Below are 26,895 nucleotides of genomic sequence, written 5' to 3' on the forward strand. Positions count from 1 at the left end.
AGTTGCAGCGCAAGTCAGGCGCAGCCCCCCCAAAGTAAGCAAGCACACACATACAAACACACAGAAAACAGTCACAAACACACACAAAAGCGAGTTGGAAGTCAATTCGAGTCATGACTCTTTTCCGAGACACTGGCCCCTAGTCACGAGTTACGCAAGTCAGTGACACCTGTGGCTTGAGTTAACATTAGTTGCGAAAAATGCATGTTTTTGCAACTCAAGTTGAGTCTTTATGAATCAAGCTACCATCTCTGGTGAGCTCTGCTCCCTGATTCTTTGTAGTCTTAAATAAATTACATAGGCTTCTGACAACAATAGATGTGGGGGCAGAAAGGGTTAGAAATCTGTAACCTACTTGCTCCCCCCCCCCTTTAATTCAAGCACTGCAATGTTTAGAGAGTAGGTGGTGGATGGGCTGGAGAAGAAATGGAGAAGAAAACCAAATGGGGCAAAGTAACCAAAGCAATCCCACCCCACATACCAAAAAGCCATTGGATCCTGTTGTTCAACCCTCGAGACTGAGAAGGTGATTCCAGCAGCTGCTGGTGGAGCATGTGGGAGACAGGCACTGTTTACACCCACTGTCAGTGTGCTCAATGCATTGTGGCATTGGCTGGCAGCGCAGCACACAGGTGCCAGTATGTGTAAGCACTTCCCTTATTCATAGGTAGGGGGAAAAAACATGCCCTTCTGAACCCAGAGGAGCTGAATCAGTCTAGACAGTGACTAAGGGATATGTTGCCAGTTTGCAGGGCTTTGAAGAGTGCAGAAAGTCACGGAGAAGAATAATGTCCTGGAACAGTAGAAATGCATTAGAATGAGGAATGGAGTGACAAAAGTGATTGCTGAGAAAGTGAGACTGAGGTTGGAATTTGCCAGAAGTGAACACTGTTTGACAGAGGAATCTCTAAGATCCCAGTAATTTAAGCCAACATCATATAAAGCTGCCTTTTCAATGAGTCAGACTCCTGGTCCATCTAGGTCAGTGGTCTTCAACCCTTCTTGCACCACAACCCAAATAAATAAATAAATTCCACCGCTGTTCATTGTTACTAAATATTCTTATTAGAGAGAGCAGAAAAAGTTACCATGAAGCCTGGCACTAGTGAAAGCTATTTTGCCACACTTGCTAAGAACCTGAGCAGGACTGGGACACAATCTCCTGGTACTTGAAGGGGTACACCAGATGCTTCCTTATTTACCTGGTGGTGTTCTAGTTCAGTGGCTAGAACCTTTTTTCATTTCTGTAAGTTGCCGCGACCCCACAACTGAAGCTTCCCGACCCCGGTGCAGTCCCAGCTCCAAGGTTGAAGAACACTGGTCTAGGTCAATATTGTCTTCATTGACAGGCAGCAGCTCTTCAAGGATTTGGGTAGATGCTTTCCCAGACCTACCTGGAGATGCCAAGGACTGGACCTTGGCTCTCCTGGATGCAAAGCAGAGGCTCTGCTATTATCCCTATGGCCTCATCAGTGGCTTGCAGACTGCGTTCCTGAGAATCCAGGGGCTCCTTGCAAGTGTGCATGGGATTTCTCAATGAGGCGATCAGTAATGGAAGACCAGCTTTCATGAAGTAGAATGTGGTCATTCACAGCTGAGCCCTCTTTGCAGTATCCAGTTGCAGGTTGTGTTGGGTGTATTTTAAGGCACACTCTCAGTTCATAAGGGGTGACAGTGGCCAGGTGAACTGTATGCTTTACAATGCTCCACTCTGCCCACTTGCTCTCCTTGGGATATAGCTGGAAACTTCCTGTGTATTACAGTCTATTCAAGGTGTCTTCTAAACATCCTTGCTGCTTCATGAGTAGATATCAGAACAGGACAATCCCCTGCCTGGTGCAAAGTTCTGTAGCGGATTCTCATGCTTTATTAAGATAAAATCATTTAAGTTTTGATACATGATTTTCTAACTGTTCTGTGGCCTATGAACTGAGTTCAGACCAATTTGAACTGCCATGGCAGATGTCACTGTGAAAAATGTGCCCTGAAGGTAGGAGAGTTGATAGCCACTGGTTTCAACTGCAAGGCGGTAGATGTGGGCTGACACGAGTGGAATCACTTGAGGGACCCTAAATTGTACATGTGTGTTCCCAGTTCATTTCAAGGTAAATAACTTAGTGTGATCAAGGGATTAGATGCTTATAAATGTAGTTAATGTGCTTGACAAAAATTAATGCTACAGAATCTGTATGAAAGTCCAGGGAGGACGCATGATTCGGCCACTTTGCGGAAGCTAAGCAGGTCTAGATCTGGTCACTACAAAGATGGATGACTGTCTGGGAACTCCAGGTACTTTACTTCCATGATTGAAGAAAGTGGGGTGCAAATTAAATACGAATGTTATTGTTGTTTCTGTTATATATGACTTTGAGACTGCTATGCCTCCTTATGATTCCAAAAGAGTTGAGATTTACTTTCCTGTCTACTAATAACAAGTCTGAATCGCTCTCCCCTGGGTCGGACACTGTTATGTTGACAAGCACCGAACACTTTAGCAAACTGCAATTCCACCCATCACACCACACTGATAGGATGTTGTTCTTGTGCTGATGAAGCCCTTTGGGGCATGCAGCAAATAGTGAATCATTCCAGTTGCAAGTGGAGTGATTCATCCTGTCTGAGTCAAGCTTGTCTAGGTTTTGTTGTATTTGGTACCTGTTTTCAGAGATCCAGTACTTGATTTTATTAAAAAAAAAAAAAAAAAAAAAAAAAGCAATGAGCAAATCTGTCAAATAAATAAATAAATGATTTCTTAGGATGTATACCCCTGGCTTGTGTGTTACTAAAATTGTGTCTTATGAAATCACTTGCATCTGCATCTGCTTTGCTGCAACAATACTGTTGGCCTTCTTCAGGCTCTCAGAATGTCACTGGACATTTCCTGTATTTTGAACTTGTCAAAATGTGAACACTATACTTGGGGCATTAATGAAAATGCATATGAACAATTATGGCAACGTGCTGTCTAGGTTGTCAGTTTGGCCTCTGGGATTTTTCTTCTTCTTCTCTACATTCTCCCACCTTGCTTTTAGGAGCTGAACACAAATGAAACGCAAAACCATTGAGATGTTTGATTTTAGATTTTTTTTTTAAAACAACTTTAAATACAGTACTGAGTATAAATTAATTTTTACATACAATGGGGAGTGGGGAAGGAAAAGGCCTCGCCATCCTTGCAGATGAAAAGATACAGGAAAACAAATTGTCTTTAAGACATGAGGGATGGGACTGGAAAGCAAGAGATATTTTTCAGTGTCTGATATAAAGTTTTGGGTGTAAGGCAGATAAACAGGCAATAGTCTCCCTAAAAAAGTCTCCCTCAATAATTTGTTTTTATCTTGCTACTGATCCACTTTACGGAACTATATTGAGTGACCACATTGGTCTTGCTGTAAGAGTCAGTCATTTATTTGCCAGTAACATTTGCCGATACTGCCTAAGCACATGGTTTATTAGAGGCTACAAAATTTAGTTTTTCCTGATGGTGCTAACCCACTTTTTATGTGAGAAGAACCAGGGCCAACCCAAGATAACAGGCAGTAGAGGCAGATATATGAGATAGTAAAATTCCAAATACTCTGTACAAACGTCAATTCAAAGGGGGAAATAGACCCCAACCCATCTTGGACACTTTGGACCTGAGGTATGGGACAATCACGGATAGAGTGAAAATGTCAATTTATTTGTCTGGAGCAGGGAAAAAGAGCTGAAATGGGAGAACTCTTCAGGGAAGCACGATTTTTGTTATGCCCCATACCCCATTATCCCATAAGTCTGGGATTAGAATAGGTGTACCCTCCACAATGTTCCTCCTCAGCACAGCTCATTTCCTTACACAAGTGACAGGGACCAATTTCTATGGCAGCAAAACTGTTTCCACCAGCTCAGTGACAAAATGGAACAAATCTGAAGGTTGGATCAAATCTCAATTCCAAAGCTGGCACCAGATAAATTTAGCATGCATTGAATAGGCTATCGACAATGTATGTGACTGAAAGAGGGCTTTCTCCATCTCTTTCTCTCCACCAAACTTGCACACTCTCCTCTCCACTTGCATCCATCTCTTCTTAACCATCGTACATGTTGTACTGCTATCTGGGATCTGCCCTGACTACCTGATTTACCTGGTCTGCAAATGGAAAACGTTCAATGCTTTAGGTCTACTCAGATTGCATTTAATGCATTTGCTGTGCTCTAAACTCCTTGAGTAGACATGGGAACTGGAGAAACAGCTGAGGTAGAAGGCAAAGGAGAAACGATGTGGAAAGGAGGAGTTTAACCACATGGGTGACATCCATGTCTCTGTGACCTCCTGATGTTTTGTTCTTCCACCTTTGGAGCAACAGAACACAGCGAATGAAAAGTGCTAAAGAGGTAGATGGGAAATCAAGACTTTGTCTTTCTTAATAAGAAAGTTGGGGGACCTGGTCCGTTTCGTCCTCAATGTTTTCAACATATACAGCTTTTCTTCCTCGTATAAAGTGGATATCTTTCCTTTTTGTATTTTTTTGTTCCCATTATTAAGTATTCTTAATAAGAATAATAATCATCATTCCTGAAAATAAGTCAATATCACTCTACAAGACACTCAAAACCTTTGCTTGGATCACATTCTTCAGTGAACTGGAAAGACCCTATCCCTAACCTTTACAATTGGAGAGATGAAATGTAGGAAGAGCTGGAGAAACAGAATACATTACAATAGCAAGTGGTTAGTGAGGGCTGGACCATTCTGTTGGCCTTCTTAGCTTCCTATCACATGTGTTAGTTGCTACTGACTGGAACTTTGGCCAGAGACTCTGGTGATATTCAGTGCCAGCTGGCATTTTGGATGCATCTATGCAATATATATAACGCACAATGGCCTGTTCTTTTCTTACAGCTACCATGAAGTTTTGTACAAACAGGGAACAGTATCATTTGCATCAGAATGGAGGATGTCGACCTGAGGTTATTAAATATGAGTTAGCGCCTTGAGCATCTGCACATTCATAGCTGTGGCAAGGGAGGTGGTGGTCTCCAGAAATAAGTTCACACAAAAATGATGTGCGGAGGGCTGATATGACATGTATATGTAACTGAGTCAAGTCAATGATGCATTCAACCCACTACTCTCCAGGCTAATGGGCAGAAGCTCTCCTTGGCCCCAGGCAGAGGTCTCTCTTCAAACTGGTACTGTTTGATGATGCCTCAAGCAGAAATGCCAGTGACTGACCTTGAGGCCTCACACAGCCAAAGAACATGCTGTAGCATGATTGTGACTCCTCCCTAAAAATTAAATCCACAGAAACAGCTTCCCCAAGGGAAGCAGCAGTCCAGTCTGGGTAGGAACCCCAGTTCATAAACTTTACTGGGTTCCATCATTTGCTTGTTTTAGCATTAAGGGCAAATGAAGCAAGTGACTGCAGATGAGAAAATTTGCACCTTAAAGGTACAGATACATGAAGATATGCTCCGACTGTCATAGCGCTTCCATGTGATTCAATCACAGAATGCCCCAAGGACATACTTGTCTACTCTCAGTGGCTTCCAGGGAATCCAGTGCTGCTCTCCAGATCAGATGGTATCCAGAAATGGTTTACTCTGAAGAAAGCAGAGGAGTCTGAGGTTGAGAACCTGGTTCCTTTGGCCTTCCATGAGGACAATAAAAGAAAACGAGGCAATTGGAGATTGGACTGCTGCCACCCCTGTTGCCTGCGTTCTTGAATCCACAGCTTGGGGGATACATATACACTGCACATTTGCTTTTTCTGTGCCACACCCTTGAGATGTTGCTCAAACATAGCAACTGGGTCCTCCTCCTGCACTGGAATAAGTTCATGAACAGAATCTCTCAGCTATGCTTACAAAAAAAAAATCATTTTGAATTCCAACTGAGTTTTCAGAGACTGGAAACGGGATAAGCCGAGCCCTCCACAACCATGTGCAAAGGAGGCCTCTTTGACCTGCAAGGATCCCGGAACAAGGAGGGGGCAATGGTTCCCCTGCAGCACAACTGCTTCCTTCCTGTTCACTGGCCACCCACACACAGCAGAGTGGTCAGGTGCAGGCATCCTGCCATCACTGTTTCTATTCCCGAGGCATGACATGTTTTAGTGGTTTTAAAAATAAAAGATACATACAGACATTGAAAATATCTACTGAGACATGACAACGTAAGTCCTTAGTGCATTTGCTGTCATCCGTCGCCACTCAGACTGCCTTGAATCGTGTCCAATGCCACTAGAAACAGCCTAAGCCCAGTTAACTCATGGATGTGAAGAAAGTAAGGGAATGAAGGCCCTTCTGAGTTCGTCATTTTCCTCCCCCTTCAAAAGGAGATCGGGACCACAAGTCCTTGCCACGTTTCCATTGTGTTCACTGTAGCAGGAAGCCCATTGTCCCTCCAAGTTGCTGGGTTTTCTGCTGTTTATTCCCCACCCCAGTTCTCTTCCTTTGGGAGTATGCTGAAACACAGTTAAAGAAGCAAGAAGTAAGATCTCGTGGGATAAACTTTGGTGGGAGAACGTCCAGCGAGCAAGGAATCAGGAAGCACCATTTTGCCGTCCAAAATGAGTGGTTGAGGCGGATGGACGGAGAGAAACTCTGAGGACCCCATGGGGGCAATACAGCAAATATATTAAATAATAAACCTGGAAGGTAAACAAACAGAAAAAGGTAGGTTAGGGTACCGTCTTGTCCCGCTATATCAGCTTCATTTTAGTGACGAGATAGGCAACATGCTATCATCATCGTCATCTCTGTGACGAGATAGGCAACATGCTATCTAGGAGAATGTGGCAGCTGACAGAGCCTCGTTAGCCTCTTGTCAGGGAAAAGGAAGAGGGAGTAAGTCCCAGGAGAAGGCAGGCTGATCAAGGGGATTACTTGCTAGTGGTTAGTGTGCATGCACCCCTTCCAGCAATCCACTGAATGAGAACCCAATCCTGTGCATGTCTACTCAGAAGTAAGTCCCATTAGAGTCAGTGGGGCTTACTCCCAAGGAAGTGTGGATAGGATTGGGCTGTCAGTCCTGTGAACCTGGACTAGGCAGGCAAAGGGTCAAAGCATAACTATGTTTCACAGTCTTCCTTGTAATTTTCCCCTGATGTTTTTTTGAAATGAAAAGCAGCTGCTGGAGGGTGCTATCAGGAGCAGAGGAAGGCCAGGTGGGAAAGGAGATGCTGAACTCTTCATCAGATTTTTTTTCTCTCAAAATCACCCACTCACCAAAACTGCTTTTCTGCTATAACAAAACTCTGCAGTTTGGCCTGAAGCTGCTTGGTGAGAACATTCTCTTGAACACAATGCTACCCTGATAGGGCAATCCTATGCACACATACTGAGGCATAAGCTCCACTCAACAAAACTGGACTTTCTTCTGAGTCAGGATTGCACTGTAAGCAGAAAAGGATTGCACTGCACTGCACTGCACAGGATTGCAGTGTAAGCAGAAATTGTAATGAGATGTGGGGTTCTTGAATCTGTTTTCTGTCTAATAAACATACCTTGTTATTAAATTTTTTATCTCATGCTACACTGTTTTGTGGGCAGTAGATGCCACCAGAGCAGTCCACAACAGTTAAAATAATACAATTTAAAACATTTATGAGTTACCGGGGGGGGGGGGCAGGAGTGAATACCAGAAGTGGAATTTACAGGGTTGTCCTACTTTCAACGCAAATTGGGGTTTGTACTCTTTACTTCCAAAAGTTAATATGAAAGAGAGGTTATACAGGCCAATTGGGACATATTCAATGCTACACACACCAAAAATTCAAATTCTGTTACAACAAAAAAGCAATTACACACTTTAAAAATGTAGGCAAGCTGATAAAGATTTATGGAAATGTACTAGTTATTTAGAATTTCATCCAGTCTGTAGGCTTTATACTAAAACATTCTTAAAGAATTTTTTTTTTTTAGGGGAGAGAATAGTATGGTGGTAGAAAGTGAAGTATGATGATGATGAATATCTATATACCACATTTCAACAAGAATAGTTTACAAAGTGGTTTAGATAGTAAAATAAACCATGTATGAATAAGTGAGAGGTGATGGAGCACGCAGGTAGGAAGACATGGCAAAAACAGACATGGTGTTGTTGACCTCTGTTTAGTCCTAGCAGACAAAATGGCTTTGCACATAAAATTATTCCTTTGTTTCCGTAGTCTTGTCTCAGTGGAGAGATGAACAGTCACCCTGACAGACTAGTAATTGTTCCTTTCCTTTGACTAGGACTTTCCAGTCAACAGGTCCATGTATTTGCTGCACCTATTACTTCTTCCTTCCTGGACAGGTGATAGGCCATTAAGTCTAATCAAAGAACTATACAATGTTACATTCCTTGATAGACAAAGCCCAGGGGAGGATATATTTATTCCTTGTCTCTTCCTCTCATTTTTGTTCCCCTCATTTGAATAGCAGATTAATTCTGATTCCCATGTGACCGACAAGGGAACAATGCTTTTAGTTAGTCAAACTACAAGGGCTCGAGGAGCTCAAGTTGCCAGGTAATATTTTAGCAGGTCTATTATAAAGCAACTTAAGGCACAATCTTATGCATGTCTATTCAGAAGTCATTGTGTTCCACTGAACACAATTCCCAGAAGTAATTGTGTCCCACTGAGTTCAATGAGGCTTTCTCCCAAGAAAGGTGTATAGGATTATGGCTACAAGCGTTTTCACAATGAGAACCTCACATGCTAGATTACCACATGTGTTCCATCATCCATACTATCTGCCTGCCTGACATCTGCTATAGTAAAGGGGGGGGGTCAAAACAGGACTAGTACCTGCGCAGGGTGTCCAAATGACCCTGGTATGATGCTGCCATGGAGGTCTCCCATTCTACATCTCCCATGAACCTTCTTGCAAAATTTCAGGATTGCTTACACACTATCTTTTTTATCTGGAGTTGCCATGCTTTGTTCACTCATTTTTTTTTTTTACAGGAGAATGCAAACAAAATCATTGTCAGATCATTGCATTCCAGTGTTGTCCTCCAGTGTTTTTTCAGACCTGAAAATCAGGTGAAAATTGGGATTTTGTTGTTGTTTTACAATACAAAACCACTGCAGCACCAGTCTCTCTAGCACCAACATAAAGAGTGCTATGAGGCTTTTAAGGACTACTGCACTCCTAATTAAAAGCTCCTTGCTGGCAGCTGCTGCTGCCCCTTTTATTGCTGGCTGTTGAACACAGCTGTGGGATTAGCTATGACTTGCATTTATACAATTACTGCAGGACAGCAGAGTTATTTACTGGCTATCTTTCTTTCTTAGAGAAATAGCATTGTGATGGGGCAGTGATTTTCAACCTTTTTCATCTCATGGCACACTGACAAGGCACTAAAATGGTCAAGGCACACCACCAGGTTTTTGACAATTAACAAGGCACACCATGCTGTCAGTGGGGGCTCACATCTCCCATTGGCCCTATTAATAAATGACCTTCTGTCAAATTCCTCTGGCACACCTGTGGACCACTCGCGGCACACTAGTGTGCCACGGCACAGTGGTTGAAAATGGCTGCTATGGGGTAATCTCAACACTAATCCCTCAGCTATGGTTGAACATGAAGCAATAAAAGGAGCAAAAACTGCAAGGAAGAAGCAACGAATTAACATTGCTGGGGACCTTTGCTTCCAGCTAATTGCACACAAGCAATACTTCAGGGCCCTAGTGCGCAACCTACCCACAGTAGAGTTTGGGTGATGGAGTTCTTGTGCATTCACAACACAGCGGTCTTATTGGTTGCAGTTACCTGACATTTGCGCTTTTGCCAACCAGCATCTCTATGCTGGGAAGATTTCTTTCAGCGTCTTCTTATCATGTACGTGCTTGAACTTCCGATGCTTCCTCTTTTGTGGGTGCAATCGCTGTACCCGTGCTCTTACTGGGAGAGAGCCTACAATACTTGAGGGTGGCCCACCTGCCAGAAAAGAACAGAGCACAACATAGATTGGATGCAGCAGCTTACCAAGATAGAAAACAAAATCCTTCTCCATCATTGTTATGAATACGGGCACCCCCACCATATCCTTGGGGGATCTGTTCCAGCCACCACTACCCCCGTGGATACAGAAACAGTGGATACAGGGAACCCTATCTTCCTGTCACCCCACCCAGCAGCCATTAATGTTCTTTTAAGGCTTACCGCGGTGAAGAGTTTCTTTTTCAGGTCGCTATAAGCTTGCAAGCTTATAGCAACATGCAGGCAGGCTATGGGCAGCCTGAATGCTTGAAGAGACCAGATTAAAGGTTGACAAGAAACAGGAACAACTGCTTCCTGTTAACCTTCAATCCATCTCTTCAAACATTCGAGCTGCCAGCAGCCTGCCTGCACATCACTATAAGCTTGCAAGCTTATAGTGACGTGTAAATGCAAGAAACACTTCACTGTGGTAAACTTTTAAACAATATTAATGGCCATGGCGGGGGGCACAGGGTCCCATCCCCCCGGATCCACAGATACTGAATTCGTAGATGGGGGGGGGGGCTTGCCTGTATTTATCTAACGCTTTCCAACAAAAAAAGTCTCAAAGCAGTTTACATAAGCAAAGGGAATAAAGAGATGGTTCCCAAAAGTGCTCACAATCTAAAAAGAACCACAAGGGATATGCCAGTAACAGCCACTGGAAGGGATGATGTGCAGCTAGGATGAACAAGGACAGCTGCTCTCTCTTTTTCTAAACACCAGAGATAGCTAGCATTTTAAGGCACTTTGCTGCCCAGTTAGTGGAGTTACTTTTGACTTCTTTAAGTTTCCCTTCATACCTACCCAACTCTCATAAATGTCATTTCTGCAATACTTACCTCTATGCTCACGTGAATTTGCCCGACTCGGGTGTCGGGGTGATACTGCCTCGCATCGACACTCCAGGTGATCCTCCAAGCTTACAATGGCTTTATTAAACACTGGCTTCTTTAGGACAAGTTCAATTTTATTTACCTATCAGGAGAAATTAAAAAAAAATCCAAGATTTGTAAACATGCTGACCTTAACCTCTCAACTAAAGCAATACTAATTGCATTATAATTCTGAAAGCGCTTTCTAGTCTTTGGATTAAATTTAGACGTAGCACAGTTCAACATTACCAGATTCATTTGCTTGGGCCACTTGGAAGTTTTCACTAAAGTCCACAATCCTAACCAACTTTCCAGCACTGACATAAGGCCAATGCAACTCACAGGAAAGGGAACAAACATTGCCCTACCTTGAGGAGGTCTCCATGACTGCCCCCCAACTGCAGGATGCAGCACATGCCCCACTGGCACAGCTATGCCAGCGCTGGAAAGTTGGTTAGGGTAGTGTCCTAAATGAATCAGGAAGAAGTACTTTGAGCGGCCACCTTGCAGGCTCCTAATCATTGCTCACAAGTTCTTCTCTTTGGTGATCTTGATAAACAGGATGAACTGTGCTGAACCCACAAAGCTGGAAGAGGCCAAGAGGCCATCATGTCTTCCCTCCTTTTGTGAAGGACCAGCAGACAATATTCCTCCCACCCAGATCAATCCATCACACTAAGCTACAAGCCTAATTTCAAGAAGTTACCTCCAGGACTCTTAGTTCCAAACTAGCTATAAGGCAGTCAGATATGTGTTGTGGCTTGACAGTGGTTGAAATATACTACTATTGCTTACTCCTGGGAGAGATGGTAGCCCTTGGAGGCAACCCATTTTTGCCTGGCAAACAGGTGTTCACATTTGGTCCCTGTTGCGTATATGCAACATTGGGCAGAAATGGCTTAAAAGCTACCATTTGAGCTAAGATTTGAGTGTGGGCTTGTTTCCTGTCCAGAGACTCCACAACAATGAGATTCTCTATCTGTTTATCTTTCTTTGAAAGTCCCGCTCTGCGCACTTCAGGACACATGTTGCTTTCTAGGCAAATGTTTCCAACTAAACAATATGGGCATCACTATTTTCAGGGAAAGCATTTCCAGGTCACATTTTTTGGCTAATCTGAGACCTCTTGTTTGCTTTTGTTCAACAAAAACAACTCACCCTTTTGCTACCCGCACCTCATACTCTCCTACAGAGTATGGCTTTTGGGAGAAAGGAATTTCCTGCACATGGATGGTGTAATATCTTTCCATCCCCGCTCAGCCCATGGAATTCTTCCTCACACACAGGTCGAGGAAGAGATTTGCATTATATTTTCAAATTAATTGTCTGGGAGGAAGCATTGAAATTGCTGTTGCCTAGGTCGGCAGCAGGATCGGAATGAGAGGCCAGTTGTTACAGCACACCCAGACAGGATAGAGGAAGAGCTCCTGGCTTAGTGCAGTTTGTGTTTGGAGAACACTGTACTGATACTCAGCTCTACATATTCAGATCTGCCAGGTCTATCAATGGACTGCCTATTTTAAGACTCCATCAATCCCTCTACACCCACATTGCTTTTGCTCTGCTTCATGTAGGGTGCTACAAAAGCAATGTGCGTGTAGAGGGATGTAGTGGGTTTGGAAGACTTATTTCTTCTCCATCCTAAAATCCTTCCAGACTCAGTGAAACTCACTTTGCAAAGCACTATATAAGACCTCAGCTCCTCAATATCAAAATCAACAATGTATTCTTATACAAACCCATATGGTGAAGCAGAGCTTCTGGCAAACTATCACCTCCTCTGCAATGGAACTAAAACAGACTTTTCAACAGATGTGCAATCTAGCAAATTTTTAGCTTCTCAAGGCAGACACAAGAAGCCTTGACAGATGTTAGATGTTGGTCAGTCAATTCAGACTGTTATTTACAAAGGCAGCAAAGCAAAGGAAGGCTCCACCCTTCAGTCTTTACATACTATGACTGCTATAAATGTTTAGACATAGCTTTTCAGTAAGAAGTAGATTACAAAGTGGTTTCATACATATGAGCTGAACAGTAAATTTTAAATGTTTTCTGCAATAAGGAAAAGTTATCAAAATGCCTCACGGTATGCACGTCCTATTCCTCTGAGCAGTCAGATATTCCAGGGGCAATGCTACAGGGTTTTGTTTCCTTTAGCCCTAGAGATTTATGAAGTCTGACTTTATTTAAAAATACTCAAGCACAGCACAGCAGAAGCACACAGAATCTCCTTCAGTGGACTATAGATCTCAAAAAAGCAGCATACATCCAAATTCTGCATCCTCAATTCCAACTTAACTTCCACCAGAAACTATCTGCATCCTTGCCTCCCTCCATTCCATTCAATTCCAAACTGGGATTACACACAAACACGCGTGTGCGCATATGCGCGCATTCGCACACATGCGCAAGTGAATTTCTCAGGAACCATCCACACTAGAGCCATTAAAGAAACACTAAAGTTTCTTATCAAATATCTAACTCCCATCAGACAAGAATTTAGGCAAAATCCATACGATAAGCCCATTCACACCAGTAAGCTGGCCAAGCTCATAGATTGTCTTTGATGAGCTTTATTTCAAATTGGGTTCAGGTAGCGACGTCAAGGTCAAAAAGCGACCCAGCCTGCACTACTGACCGCAAAACAAGTACATGCTCTTGCAGGTTGATAGTTTTGCTCAAAGAGATGGTTAAAGGTTTGCGGAAAGGAAAGTGGGTCTTTGCCTACCTGGATGGGTCGCACACGAACTCGTGTGGGGCGACACTGCATGTTTCGGGTGTTGCAGCAACCTGTGCATCGCTGCACCTCCACACATGGCGGCCACACAAGGAAGTTGGCATTGGTGGAATCCACCATGCTCCGGGAAATTTCAAAGACTTCTGTCCGTGTCTTGCACTCAGCGAGTACTGCTGCCTCAACAGGTTCACTTCCTCCTAAAAGAGCCCAAGAGGAACACTTCTTGGTGAAATCAGTCTTGGAAATCAATGTTATATTCTTTCCTATTCCGTTCAACAACATGCTTAGTTTCACTGACAGCCTAATCCAAACCTGCGCTGGCACAGCCAGGCTGCATATCCTGCAATGTATTCAGTGCAGTTTAGTAGGTGGCTGGAGGGCTCCTTGGGGTAAGGAGATATATTTCCCCTAACCCAAATAATGCCCCAGCCTGCCCTGTTGGGCTACTTGGAACTGCAAGAAGCCAGGAGGCCTGAGATGGGGGTTGGGATTCAGCAGAGGAGGTTCCCCAGTGAGCTTCATGGCTGATGGAGGATTGGAATTTGGGCTTTCCCCGGCCCAGGTCCAACACTTTATTTATTATACCACACTGGCTTTGAGACAATGGCACTAAAAGACATCACTGATAACACAGACAAAACTTCACATACTCAACATCACTTAAAACAAAAAAATTTTAACGGCTGCAGTTCATGTGTTCAATTGCTGCTCACTGAGCTAAGGCTTAAAGTAATGTGTGCTGAACATGTGAATCATCCCTATGTCACAGGTCTCATAGATGCTTTCTAGATGCATCTTTTTCACATGCATGTGCTGAAAAATTGAATACAAACCCACAGCGATACTCATACTGTCCATTGTACACACAAATGTCCTCACACCATAAGCTCCTATGGCTCACCTAGACTCCTTTTCCCTCGAGACAAAAGGACAGGATTTTGACCAGATTGTATTCTGGTGGAGTTAAGGTATGAACTGGAGTCATCCACTTCTGCAAGAGGGGAAAAAAAAATCATAATTTAGACAATGCAAAATTTCCATCACCAAAATAAGTGTGTGGAGATTCACAGAAAGAGAAAGACTCAGTGGGGTGGTTCAGGTAGAGCACTAATGACTATGTTTTCTCAGGACAGTCATTGGGAAGGTCAACTTCAGTACAGGGGGTGTGGTACTGAGACCTTCATACTTTTCTAGTCACTCCAGATTCTGCACCATGACCACTTCCATATTTCTGCACTCAAATGAATTACTGACTGGTTTATTCAGCATAAGCTTGCTCAGTCTCCATGCTTTATTCTTTTGGAGGATATGAAGAGTTCAATTTTTTTCCAACAAGCAGCAAAAAAAAAAAAAAAAAAGGCTTTGGGGCAACAGAGATTAATGGGTACGGGAACATTGGCAGGGGGAAGGAGAAGGAAAGACAGATAGGGAAAGACAGGTAGTCATGCAAGATAAAGAATATACAACCCTTACATAATGGAATTCTTTGAGAACATACTCTGCAAATATTATCTCTAGAGCCAGGAAAGCAACAAACATTTTGTGTGGGAGATTTTTTGCAAATGCAGGATGAAATCACCAGGAATCCACATTCTGCACCAGACACCAGATTACAGATATGTGGGATTGCAGTAGCCTCAGTATCTCAGCATCATAGCCGATGTTCAGGGCTACATGTGTCATGTTAATATGGTATAGTTCACAGAGTAATAGTGAGCATGTTCAGTGCCACTTCCATGGGGTCTGGTAACAAACCCCTTGCCAAAGATGTTTTAAAATCAGTTGTAAAATATGTTTATCTACATTCCAGGAAACATGTTTTTTAAATTGAGAGAGATCATAAATTAGCAGATTTAGTGTTACACTCCCAACATATGAACATTTTACGCATTTCAAAATACCATGCATATTAGTCATTCTGTAAAAATTGTTCTCCACTCCTCTGAAAAGGCCTGTAAAGACAGAGAAGAGTGGAGAGTTGTTGGAGACCAATCCTACTGAGCCCAGCGCCAGTGACATGCTCACACTGCCAGTGCTGGGTGTCACAAAAGTGATATACAGCATTTTCCCGTTGGTGGGAGACACTCTGTGCCGGTGGAGAGGCTGGCATGAGTCAGTGCTGAGTCTCAGTGCCAGGAAGACACTGGACTAGAGCAGCCAGCAGTAAATGACCCTGCTGGCCAGCAGTCACTTTCAGGATAGGGGAAGGGCAGGGGGGAAGATGGAACTGGGTGGAGAGAGGGTGGACTGAGGGGATAATCAGGCCCAGGAGGGAGGCAGGGATGGTGGCAGAGTCTGCCACCGAATCTTATGCCCCCTCCTGTGCCTGAAAGCCCAAAACGGGCCTCCGTGGTTTTGTGCCTACTAAATAGTGGGCACAGATCTGAGGAGACCCACTGTCGCAAGCAAAGCTTGACACATGGAAGGAGAGGAGACTCTGATGGCTGCCCTAACTCTGTAGGATACAGCAGTGACCATTTCAGTCTTTAAAGCTATTTTCCCACTGATTTGGTATCCACTGTTTTATTTTTCCACTAGGAGTTTCAGAATGGAACCCCCCCATGGATAACCAGGCACGACCTGTACTTGATTTTAGTTCTGTGTAGGTTCTGTGTAGGTTTGCCTCCACTGTTCTTGTTTTGTTAGCTACACTGGGCCTGCTTCTGTAGGAAAGGGGAGGTATATAGTTTATAGGTAGACAGACATGCACTGAAGCAAGACATTTGGATGCCTTGGGTGACAGGGTGAGGGAAGTACAGGTTAAATTTTAGGCACTGAGTTCATTTTGTAAGGGGGGGGAAGCCTGCCAGCTTTTCAGATCAGTTCCACCGAAACACACCCCTATGTGTTCCCATAGGAAATGCTGAATACAGTAGTCGCCGTCACACCTCCCCGGCCTGGCCCAGAGCTAACAGCTTCTCTAGCATCTAGGACAATGGCAGCATTCAAAGACAGTCCCGCTCAGCTGCAAGTCTTTTCTTTTGAGAACCAGTTGACTTCTAAAGTGGGAAGCAGGACAGATGTCAGTGCAGTGGGCTTAATTTGGATGGATTCAATATAGACTGCACAAGCTGTGTCGCTTGGGAGGCGGTGGGCACACGTCCATCAACTGCCTGCAGAGATATGAGGCCTTGCTGCAAGAGATGATGCAACTCTCAAATGTTTCAAATATGATCTCCGATATATGAACTGAAACGACACTGAAAGGCTATAGTTCCTGCATCTCTAGAGGAATGAGCAAGATTAGTCACTGGGGTACAACAGTGCCTGTTATGTACGCCACAGGGCCTGACAGTTTGCGTGAGCCTCTCCTCCCCTCCCCTTCCTCCATCCCCCTTTCTTTGGAATGTTATCGGACTAGGGTGGGGGCTGCCTTTGTGCACAAAGGTTAAATTGACAAGGAAAAAAAATATATAGTAGTGCTGTTGATTTGAAACAAATCTTCTATTGAAAAACATAATTCTCCACTCAACCCCGCGTCGCCCAAGGGTGCCCTTCTTTTTTATAGGGCCAGTCCAGCGACTGCTGACAAGGGCAGTTGGCCCAGCCTTGGAAAAGCTATTGCTTCTAATTTTGGAAGCCACACCATTGTATGGTTTGCAGAGTTCAAGGCGGGGGGGGGGGGCAATAAGGTGGGTGGAGAAACCCAAGTCGCCTTTCTCTAAAGGAAACAATAGCAGAACACAGCTGGTGCCCTCCCTCTCTTTCCTCCCTCCCCTCACAGGCATTTTGAAAGGGAGCGGGAATGCTTTTGAGAGTGCGCCAGTGGTCCAACTGGACTAGGAAACAAAAGCAGGAAATTCTGTTCTCCCATAGATAGTGTCTCGGCAAGGATCACAAAGCTACCAACAGACAAAACACAAGAGAGAAGGCAAGGCGGGATGAGGGGGACAGAAAGCGTTTATAAATACATTCCAGGGACAACCCGGTGGTCATGACACGTGCTCACATTCCTACACGTGCCAAAACCCCTCCAATCTATCCACTACTGTGTGACCTCAGTCCTGTGGGCAGGTATCCCCGGAGCACCACAACACAGTCAAAGAAAGACCCATTATCCAGTCACAGTGAGAAAGCAATACATTTTCCCCTGCCCAACTGACCATCCTCGTGCATCTTTGTGTTGTTCTTTTCCTCGCAAGAGGAAAGCTGGACTCCAAAAAGTCACAGGGCAGCAACTGCACCATGAATCACGGATGTCTGCTTTCTAGCACAGAATCAGATGACATTACCAGGCTCTTGAAAATCTCTGGTGTGATCTAAAAGCCAGAAGTTGGGCTTTTGTTTTTAAAAATCCTATTTATAATTTTGGAGCAATAAGATCCTTTTAAAAATACTGTATGCTGAGGCAGTCCTGTTTCCTAGTGAGCTAGGAGGTGCCTAGAGCTTCATGAGGGCATCACTCGTACACCTTTGCTCCAACATTCTTCACCTGGTCCCTCTGCCACGTGCTAAGCCTGATTTAAGCTAGCTGTACATGCTAAGCTGTTCTTGACTTAAGGGTAATATCTATGCCTTGTCCTAAGCATATTTATTCAGAAGCAAGTTCCTCTGAATGCAATGGGATATACTTTCTATTGTAGTGGTTTGCAAACTGGGGGGTCACGATCCCCCAGGGCAACCGGAACTACTGCATATGGAGAGAGGTGACAGCGGTGATGGTATGGTGGAAGCAATGGCACTACAGGGATTGCACCGCTGCCTAGAAAAAAGGGCACTGGAGGTAGTGTCAGCCTTCCAGAGGGTGCAGAGGGGCTACGATCCCTTCTGCGGGCCTCTCCATGCCTCAGATCTTAGTTGGCAACCTTCAGTCTCGAAAGACTATGGTATCGCGCTCTGAAAGGTGGTTCTGGAACAGCGTCTGGTGTGGCTGAAAAGGCCGATTCGGGAGTGACAATCCCTTCCACACTGGGAGCAAGTGCAGTCTGTCCCTGGCCTGTCTCCCTGGCTATGGGCCTTCCTTCTTTGCCTCTTAGCCTCAGACTGTTGGCCAAGTGTCTCTTCAAACTGGGAAAGGCCATGTTGCACAGCCTGCCTCCAAGCGGGCCACTCAGAGGCCAGGGTTTCCCACTTGTTGAGGTCCATCCCTAAGGCCTTCAGATCCCTCTTGCAGATGTCCTTGTATTGCAGCTGTGGTCTACCTGTAGGGCGCTTTCCTTGCACGAGTTCTCCATAGCGGAGATCCTTTGGGATCCGGCCATCATCCATTCTCACGACATGACCGAGCCAACGCAGGCATCTCTGTTTCAGCAGTGCATACATGCTAGGGATTCCAGCACGTTCCAGGACTGTGTTGTTTGGAACTTTGTCCTGCCAGGTGATGCCAAGAATACGTCGGAGGCAGCGCATGTGGAAAGCATTCAGTTTCCTCTCCTGTTGTGAGTGAAGAGTCCATGACTCGCTACAGTACAGAAGTGTACTCAGGACGCAAGCTCTGTGGCTCCCTGAAGTGATTGCCATCCACTTCTGGTTGTTGTCATGAGACCAGAAGTGGGTCACAGTTGCTTCAGGGAACTGTTCTGAGTCCCGGGGAGACCTGCAGAGGGGGGTGCACCCCCTGCATCCTCTGGAGCAGAGGTGTCCAAAGTTTTTGGCAGGAGGGCCACATCAGCTCTCTGACACTGTGTCAGGGGCCAGGGAAAAAAAGAATTAATTTACATTTAAAATTTGAATAAATTTACATTAGTTTACATAAATGAATAAATTAAAGATGAACTTATATGAATGAATGAAGGTCTTGCGATAGCTCAAGGCCTATGAAAGACCTTGCACAAAGCAAGGCTGGCCTTTCCTTTGCTGCCGCTACTGCATCACAGACATGAAACAGCAAGCAGTGGAGGTAGCCCTCATCCCACAGCTCACATGAGAGGTCAAACAGTTGCCCTCACGGTGAGATCAGTTGCGTCGGGCTAGAGTGGGCTCCAACAAATCTCTGGAGGGCCAGAGGCTCATTGGAGACTGGGGGCTCCCTGAGGGCCGCATTGAGAGGCCTCGAGGGCCGCAAGTGGCCCCAGGGTTTGGGCACTCCTGCTCTGGAGTGTGCTACCCCAGGTATGTCTAAATGACTTACAGAGGTCCCAACGTTCTTGTAAATATTGGGAACCACTGCTGTATTGTGATCAGGATTAGTGTCCTAGTACATAAATAGCAATTGTTCTGTGGATTCCAAAATGCATCATGTAAATTTTCTGAATTGCCTGTACCACAGCCTTGTCAAGTAAGCTAATATTATTCACAGGGGAATGTAGGCTGATACAATATGCCTAAGGCCCTCTCCCTAGTGAGTTCATGATTGAGGTGAATATTTAAACGGGGATTTCCTCACAGCTCATCCTCTTAGTCACTGTGCTACACCAACACTGAAGGCAAAGGGGAGGAGAGAGGTGATGGAAAGGGAGGAGCAAGCAAGAGAAAAAGGAAGGATCGGCAAATGGGGGAGGGACTGGCTGTGTGAAAAAGGCTGCGGCATTTGTGTGAGTGAGTGGCACAGAAACAGGCATATTTACAAGTGTGCGGGAACCACATCTTCATACAATAGGTTACATGTTAAGCTATATTTCAATCTGTTTACCTCTCACAGCAGTACATTTTATTATAGTTGCTACCCAGTCAAACATTTCCTGCATCTAGACCCGCCCGTAGCAATTTCCAGAGAATAATGTTTCTGCTAAGGGTTTCTCAGAAACCAGAAGGACGCAGGTGAAAATTTCAGGGGTTAGGGGTCCAGGCTGCTCTGTTTTGCAAAGTCCCCCCTTTGCTAGGATATCTGCCCCCACATGCCACAGTGCTCCCATGTGTCTTTTCATAGTGTCATCACCATCCTCACCAAAAATAAATCTCCCAGTTTGGCAAAGATAATTTCACCTTCCCATTCTTTGCTGTTCCTATGAGCCATGTCAAAGTTGTTTCCCAGAAGACCCTCTGACTGTTTCGCCAATCATGCCAGGCTTGCTTGCCTTGGCCTTACTGAAAACCAGACGTGTGTGGCCCAAATATCTAGTCGGAGCGCTGGTGGACCATATTATTGTCACCTGCTGAAGTTAAGCAGGTCCAGATTTGGTCAGTGTCTGGATGGGGGACTTCACAAGAACCCCATTTATGCCACCTTGAGTCACATTTAAATGTAATAAACAAAACAACAGAGGTAGGCTATATAAGCCGGCTATATGTGGTCAACCAAAATCATCCACCCCCCTGCAACTGATTTGTGGGTGAGTTACCACACATACCAGACACTTGTCGGCTACAATGGGGAGTGGACTTTGCAACCCTTATATAATTTAACCTGAGTCTAATGAGTGAGCTCCAACAGTAGCATCTCTTGGTGGTAGACCTGTATATCTGTTCTCGTCTTGCTTTTGCTTGGGATTTAGAGAAGCGGAGCATTCGGTGTTGAGGAGATTTACCTACGGAGTCTATCCGCAGGACCTGCTGGAGGTCTCTGATGGAGCGCACCGAGCTGTCACTCAGCATTTTATAGAGCTCTTCAGGGATGGGGTCTCCCTGCAAGACAATAAAGAGAGAGGTTAAGTGTTAAATAGGTCCCATATACCAGTTTTGTAATAACTGCTTTATATCTATGGCAGGGGGGAGAGACTTGTGGAAGGAACGCAAGCAGAACAACTAGACAAAACGTGCACCAGAGAGTTCCAAAGTATGAATCTAGGACAGGGGTGTCAAACATAAGGCCCAGAGGTCGGATGTGGCCCCGGGAAGCTTTATATCTGGCCCTCAGGCTCTTAGCTGCTGAGGTGTTACAGCTGAAATGGCAGCCCACATGAAAATTGGGCTTTCCCAAATCTTGAAATATGATCAAGATTTGCGTACTTTCTCTTCTGTCATTTGCAGTTAACAATTTTTTATACGAGGGTTTTTTAGACGAGAGAACAGGGTCTGATTTCTGACCATTAGCTGCTTAATAGCTGCTTAATGGTGTCACTTTCTGCTTAATGACATCACTTCCGGCCCTCAGCTGGCACCCTGAATGCTAACTTCAGCCCTCTGTATGAAACAAGTTTGACACCCCTGAGCTAGGATATGTGAGAAAGTCAGCTTCTCATGACAGAATCACTCACTCCTGCTCTGCAGAATAAAATGTGTAACACTTGACCTTTAGGACCGTACACCCTAAAGTCCTGCAAATCAGCTAAGACATGCAACTTGAAACTGCACACACACATACACATGGAGCTTGGGAAGTTTTTAAGAATTCCCAAATTGTGCATGCAATACAAAAATTCATCAACTGGGAAACCTTAACATATGCTCCTCTGATATAAAATGAACTTGTAGAACAACAATCTTCAACCAGTGTGCTGTGGCACATTTGTGTGCTGTGAATGGTCCACAGATGAGTCAAGGGAGTTTGGGGGGGGGATCATTTATTAATAGGGCTATTAATAAGCCTCTCACTGGCAGTGCAGTGCACCTTGTCAATTGTCAAAAAACTGATGATGTGCCTTGACCATTTTAGCACCTAGTCAGTGTCGCTTGAAATGAAAAATGTTGAAAATTGATGTTGTACAATAATGTCTGAAGATGCTCTCCAGGTTTTTGTTATTATGCTGATTTTCTAATCTTGACCCAGTTGTAGGAGATCATGAGAAGTGTCAAAATGGAAAGCAAGATGGACTCATCTTTGGAAATCTGATTTCTTCCCTTTGTTTGAATTGAAAGTGCAAATAAAACAATTCTGATCGCATTCAACCTTGATGCTGGTTCTAAAAGAAAAACTGACAAGATTTTATCAAACAATTGTAATGACAACAATCCCGAATTCCAAAGTTCCTTCACCTAAGGGGCTATGTACACAAGATGGAAATGGCGTATCAGTTCTGACACTGTTAAAAAGAGCAGAAATGCAGCCTTTGGGACAGGGAAACTAAGAGCAGAGAAGCGGCAGGGGGGTTAACCCTTCCAAAGTATCCCCTTGAACTGCTTTCCCAGACCCTTACACATGTTTGGATCTCATGGAGGAGGAAAGCTGCTTGGGAGGTCCTTTGAAGTTGGAAATGGCAGGAGGAGAAGGGGTTAAGTGCCCTCTCCTTCCCACAGCTTCTCTACTCTCTATCATCCTCTCTCAAAACTGCTTTCCTAATAATAATAATGGCATTATGGCTCGTACAGATGGTTCATATAATGCTTAGTCAGCCCCCCTAAGGAAGCACCTCACACATGTTTTACACTCTGTGCAATACTGGGTATGAAAATTAAATAGAAGTGTCTACTTAAAGTTTGGAAGCCATAGTGAAATGTGACAACCAAACAACTGCAATCACAGCAAGACAGACACTCATGAATGCCACATGTGACAGCACACATAGGTTTACAAAAGATTTTTTTCTTACACAGAGTGGATCTCTATGTAAAAAAATGAATTGTGTGTGTACAGCCCCCAAGCCAGTGTTAGTTATCAGAGAAAACAGCACATTCATTACTAAGGTATTTTTACATGCACAAAACTGGAATCCTGATTGGTCCAACATAAAAAAAATGCTAATTCAATACATTATAAGTATATTAAGTAACCACAGAGCAAACACCAGATAAGGTTAAGCAGCAGATGGCCTTGGGCTATTGATCAAGACTTTCAAGGAGAGACCACTTTCATTCACACAATACCAGTTACCATTTTGCCATGTGTTTGCCACACAGTTGTTCAAAAGCACACAATAATTTCTAGGGTTATTTTAGCCACATTAATATGCTCTTAGCACAGACTAGTATTGTACCACTCCACGGTTTCCAACTATACCACCACATGGTGGGTTTCTCTTTTTTTCAGCACTGCAGGAGAGGTGTGAGATAGCATGAGAAAGAGAGTTGGCTCGGGGGAGAAATGATATAAAAATTAAACGGTGCCATAAATTAACCATTAGGTACGCTCACATGTTCATAAAACTGGCCAGTTGACTGGTCTTGAATGGTTGCATAGATATGACATATTTTAGAATGTTGAAACAGTTCCTTAAATGACATGTTCATGCTTCAGTTACAAACATCCTAAAATTCAATACATCATAGGGCTACTTTTTCAAGAGGAGGGTGCCTTTGTGCACCAGACTGAGAGGAGTCACTAGCTGATTATAATGAAGTTATTATCTACTGTCTAATGAAACCAGTTCCTGTCATTTTAACCCATTTCTGCCCAGCCCACAGGTGTGCACAATTTGATTCCTGTTGCATATATGCAACACTGGGCAGAAATGGCTTCAAGAAAATGACTTAAAGTTCTAAAAAACAGGGGCAGAAACACACCTATATATTTTAGAAGCAAAAGAAGTTAAGGGGTATGTGAGTTTAACGAGAACAAAGGTATGAATTCAGGGGAAGAGATTCATACCCTGATCCTCCCAGATATTTATGGGCACAATCCAACTGCAAGATCTTCTGCACAAGCCCAGCTAGAATGAATGAGGGTTGCACAACCACCTGAGCAGGTCTCTGATGTTTCAGCAGGGGTGCACAGACGAAAGTCCTGGTAGATTGTGATCATTGTATGTTTAGCATACAGTTTTTCATTAAATCAGGCATGAAATTGAGAGGGGGGAGAAGAGGGGGAGCTTTCTACCTCAAAAATGCAATCCCAAACTTCAGAGCCCATTTTTGACTTCCCAGTGTTGTATCAACCCTAGTTAAAGTCTAACTGAAGAAACAATAAGGAAAAAATACCACACTATAAATGTTTATTCATAGCTCATTGTTCTCTCCATTATCTTACTTGGCCGAAAAAGTCTCTTTATGACTTCTGAACTGGGAAATGGATTATAAGGATTTTGATTCTTCAACCTGGAGAGATCCCATGAAGATTAAACCAGTTTGCACAGTGTTTTTGAGGACAAAACAGGGCTCCACACAATTTTAAACAATATCTTGTATTATATGCATTTGTGTATACACACTTTTCCTTCCCACAACAGTATGCATGGGACAATACTAACATGTATTGTCTGTGCATCAGGGATTCATGCAATATCAGATCTAGAAGGGAACGGAACTCATCCGGCTCATCCTTTTCCACACTGCATGATTTCAGGGCAGAGTCTAAGGGCTCATGGTATAGACACATTCTACTTCCAGAATGGTACAATTTCATGCCTGAAGAGCGTTCCAGACTGCCTATACTTCTGCATGCTTCAGGTGTGCAGACTATGTTATTACGGCAGTCCTTTACCCAGGGATGAAGCATAAGTAAGTTAAAACCATTTCTGCCCAACATTGTGTATACACAACAATGTGTACAGCTGTGGGCAGGAATGGGTTAAGGTTCCAAATCAGTCAGCATTCCGTTTTCTTTTCTTCAAATGGACCATGAGCCTCTTGGTCTTTATGACAAGCCTGCCAGCAAATTCTCCACAGCAAACATTTTTTTTTCAAATTGTTGGTAAAATGCTCCCTAGTTCAGCAACGACAGTGGACAGATCAGGCCTGGGAGAAGGTGGGATCACTGGCGCCAGCAGACACCATATTCAAACTCCCTTCCTGGGCCAGATCCTCCTGCAAGGATCAACAGAAACTTTTGACAGCAATATCACTGGTGCAGGTCTGAGTTGACCTGTTGCAACTGCTGGGCCTTACCCTGGGGCAAGGGGACAACTGTTCCCTTACCAAAGGAGACCTCCAGAAGCCAAAAATCCCCTGTGCAATGCAGCATAGGCTGTGCTGACACTGCTGCATCGGGATTTACATTGGATTGGGCTTTTAGTGAATTTCTGATAATTCTCTGTTGAAGATCCTTGGTCCTCCTACAAAACTTCAGTTCCCAAGGTTCCCCGGGGAGAGAATGCCTATTAAACCAACTTAAAATAACTAGCAGTAAGGTATGACCAGACTACAAGGTCATCTCACTTGGGAATCAAATAATAGATGCCAATTGGGAGAAATGCTGGTTTATGGGCCAAGTGCGATAGATTGGTTTATGAGTGGGAAAATGCTTTGTGGTCTGCTCCCAATGCCCCAGTCAGTGGCATCACTAGGGTTTGCATAACCTGGTGTGGGAGGCCAGCGCATCATCCCTATGATGGACCTCTGACAATACCCCAGGTGGTGGACGTGGTGATGTGCCAGTGCCCCGCCCCCAGTGGTTTTCTGGCTATAACATTTGATAGAATAGAGATATTTCAACACAATTTGTTTCATTGCATTCTGCATGAAATTACACATCAATTGATATATAACGTGGCATTATTCAAAAATTTGGGCATATAATAGTGTCACCCCCCCCCCCAGTGCAGCCCACACACCCCAGGGACACCACTGCCTCCAGTATTGCATTGGCATGTTCTATTAGAAAAAAGGACTATGCAAGGCCAAGTCTTTGTAGCTTGAGATCAGAAATGATAAATGGGATCATCCTGCAAGTTATGCACATGTCAAGAACTACAGTTGTGCAAGAATGCTGCATTCACACAGATGACTCCGGCCTTTCTTTATACTTAATAAATGGAGGAGATGGGACCTGATTCTAAACTTACTTGACTTGGACAAATGCTGCAGGGCTGCATAACTTCAGTGGGGAGGAGCGATATGTAACCTTGATAACAGGAAAGGAAGAAAAATTGGACAAGCCTTTATGGACCAGCGCTCTCCTGGAGCAATTGCAAAAGCCGATACATTGGGAGGCCAATATGTTCAGGAACAGATTATAGGAATTAGCTCCACTCCCTGTTCAGAGAGGTGGGTTCAGGTGCCAAGTTTTTCTTGTCAGAGATGGTATCAGTTGGACCAAAGCATGTCAACACACCCAGCTTGTAAAGTTCATTATCGTTCATCTCACAGAGGGGCATGCGGGCCCAAGCCACAAAGGCTCTTTATTCTCCTTTTGGACCAGGTCTAAAGGCTGCAATCCTACACATACTAATGCAGAAGTAAGTGCCATTGTATGTACCTACTTCAGAGTACGCGTGCTTCAGATGGGGCTGCAAGTGTGCAAACTCCCACGGACAAAGCCTGAGCAGGAAACTGATTCACATCAAGCTACTCCTGTGATATCAGCACTGAGAGAGCTCAGTTCAGAAGAGCTGATGTGTACAGTCAATTGAACACACACAAATTCCAGGCTCTCAGACACTGACAACCCTTATAAGGAAAGGGACCGTGTCCAAACAATGAATAACTCACCCATCCACCTTAGTCTGTGAACTGACTGGGAGAGAAACAACACGGAGGCAGAGCCTGTCCATGAACCAATCAGAGCAGTCAAAGTTATTCCTGCTTTGCCTCTATGAAGGTAGGGTTATATGTCTAGAGCAGGTTAATGATCTCCTTTTAATTGCTCAGTAGATCAAAGACGACTGTTGCCTGGCGGGCTATCAAGTGCTTGGGGCCTGG

The 26,895-nt window shown here is 44.2% G+C and overlaps 1 protein-coding gene across 1 annotated transcript; it reads right to left on the reverse strand.

The window, feature by feature from the left end:
- Nucleotides 1-3,115: 3,115 nt before the first annotated feature.
- On the reverse strand, nt 3,116-21,081 carry PDGFB (platelet derived growth factor subunit B; the record flags this gene model as incomplete). Its single annotated transcript, XM_066633919.1, has 6 exons — nt 3,116-6,632; nt 9,745-9,912; nt 10,797-10,932; nt 13,558-13,763; nt 14,468-14,557; nt 20,973-21,081. Coding segments are annotated over 5 exons (678 nt in total), but the record flags the coding sequence as incomplete, so codon positions are not given.
- Between the last annotated feature and the right edge of the window lie 5,814 nt (nt 21,082-26,895).

Source organism: Tiliqua scincoides, chromosome 7 (genome assembly GCF_035046505.1).
Source record: "Tiliqua scincoides isolate rTilSci1 chromosome 7, rTilSci1.hap2, whole genome shotgun sequence".
Classification (NCBI taxonomy): domain Eukaryota; kingdom Metazoa; phylum Chordata; class Lepidosauria; order Squamata; family Scincidae; genus Tiliqua; species Tiliqua scincoides.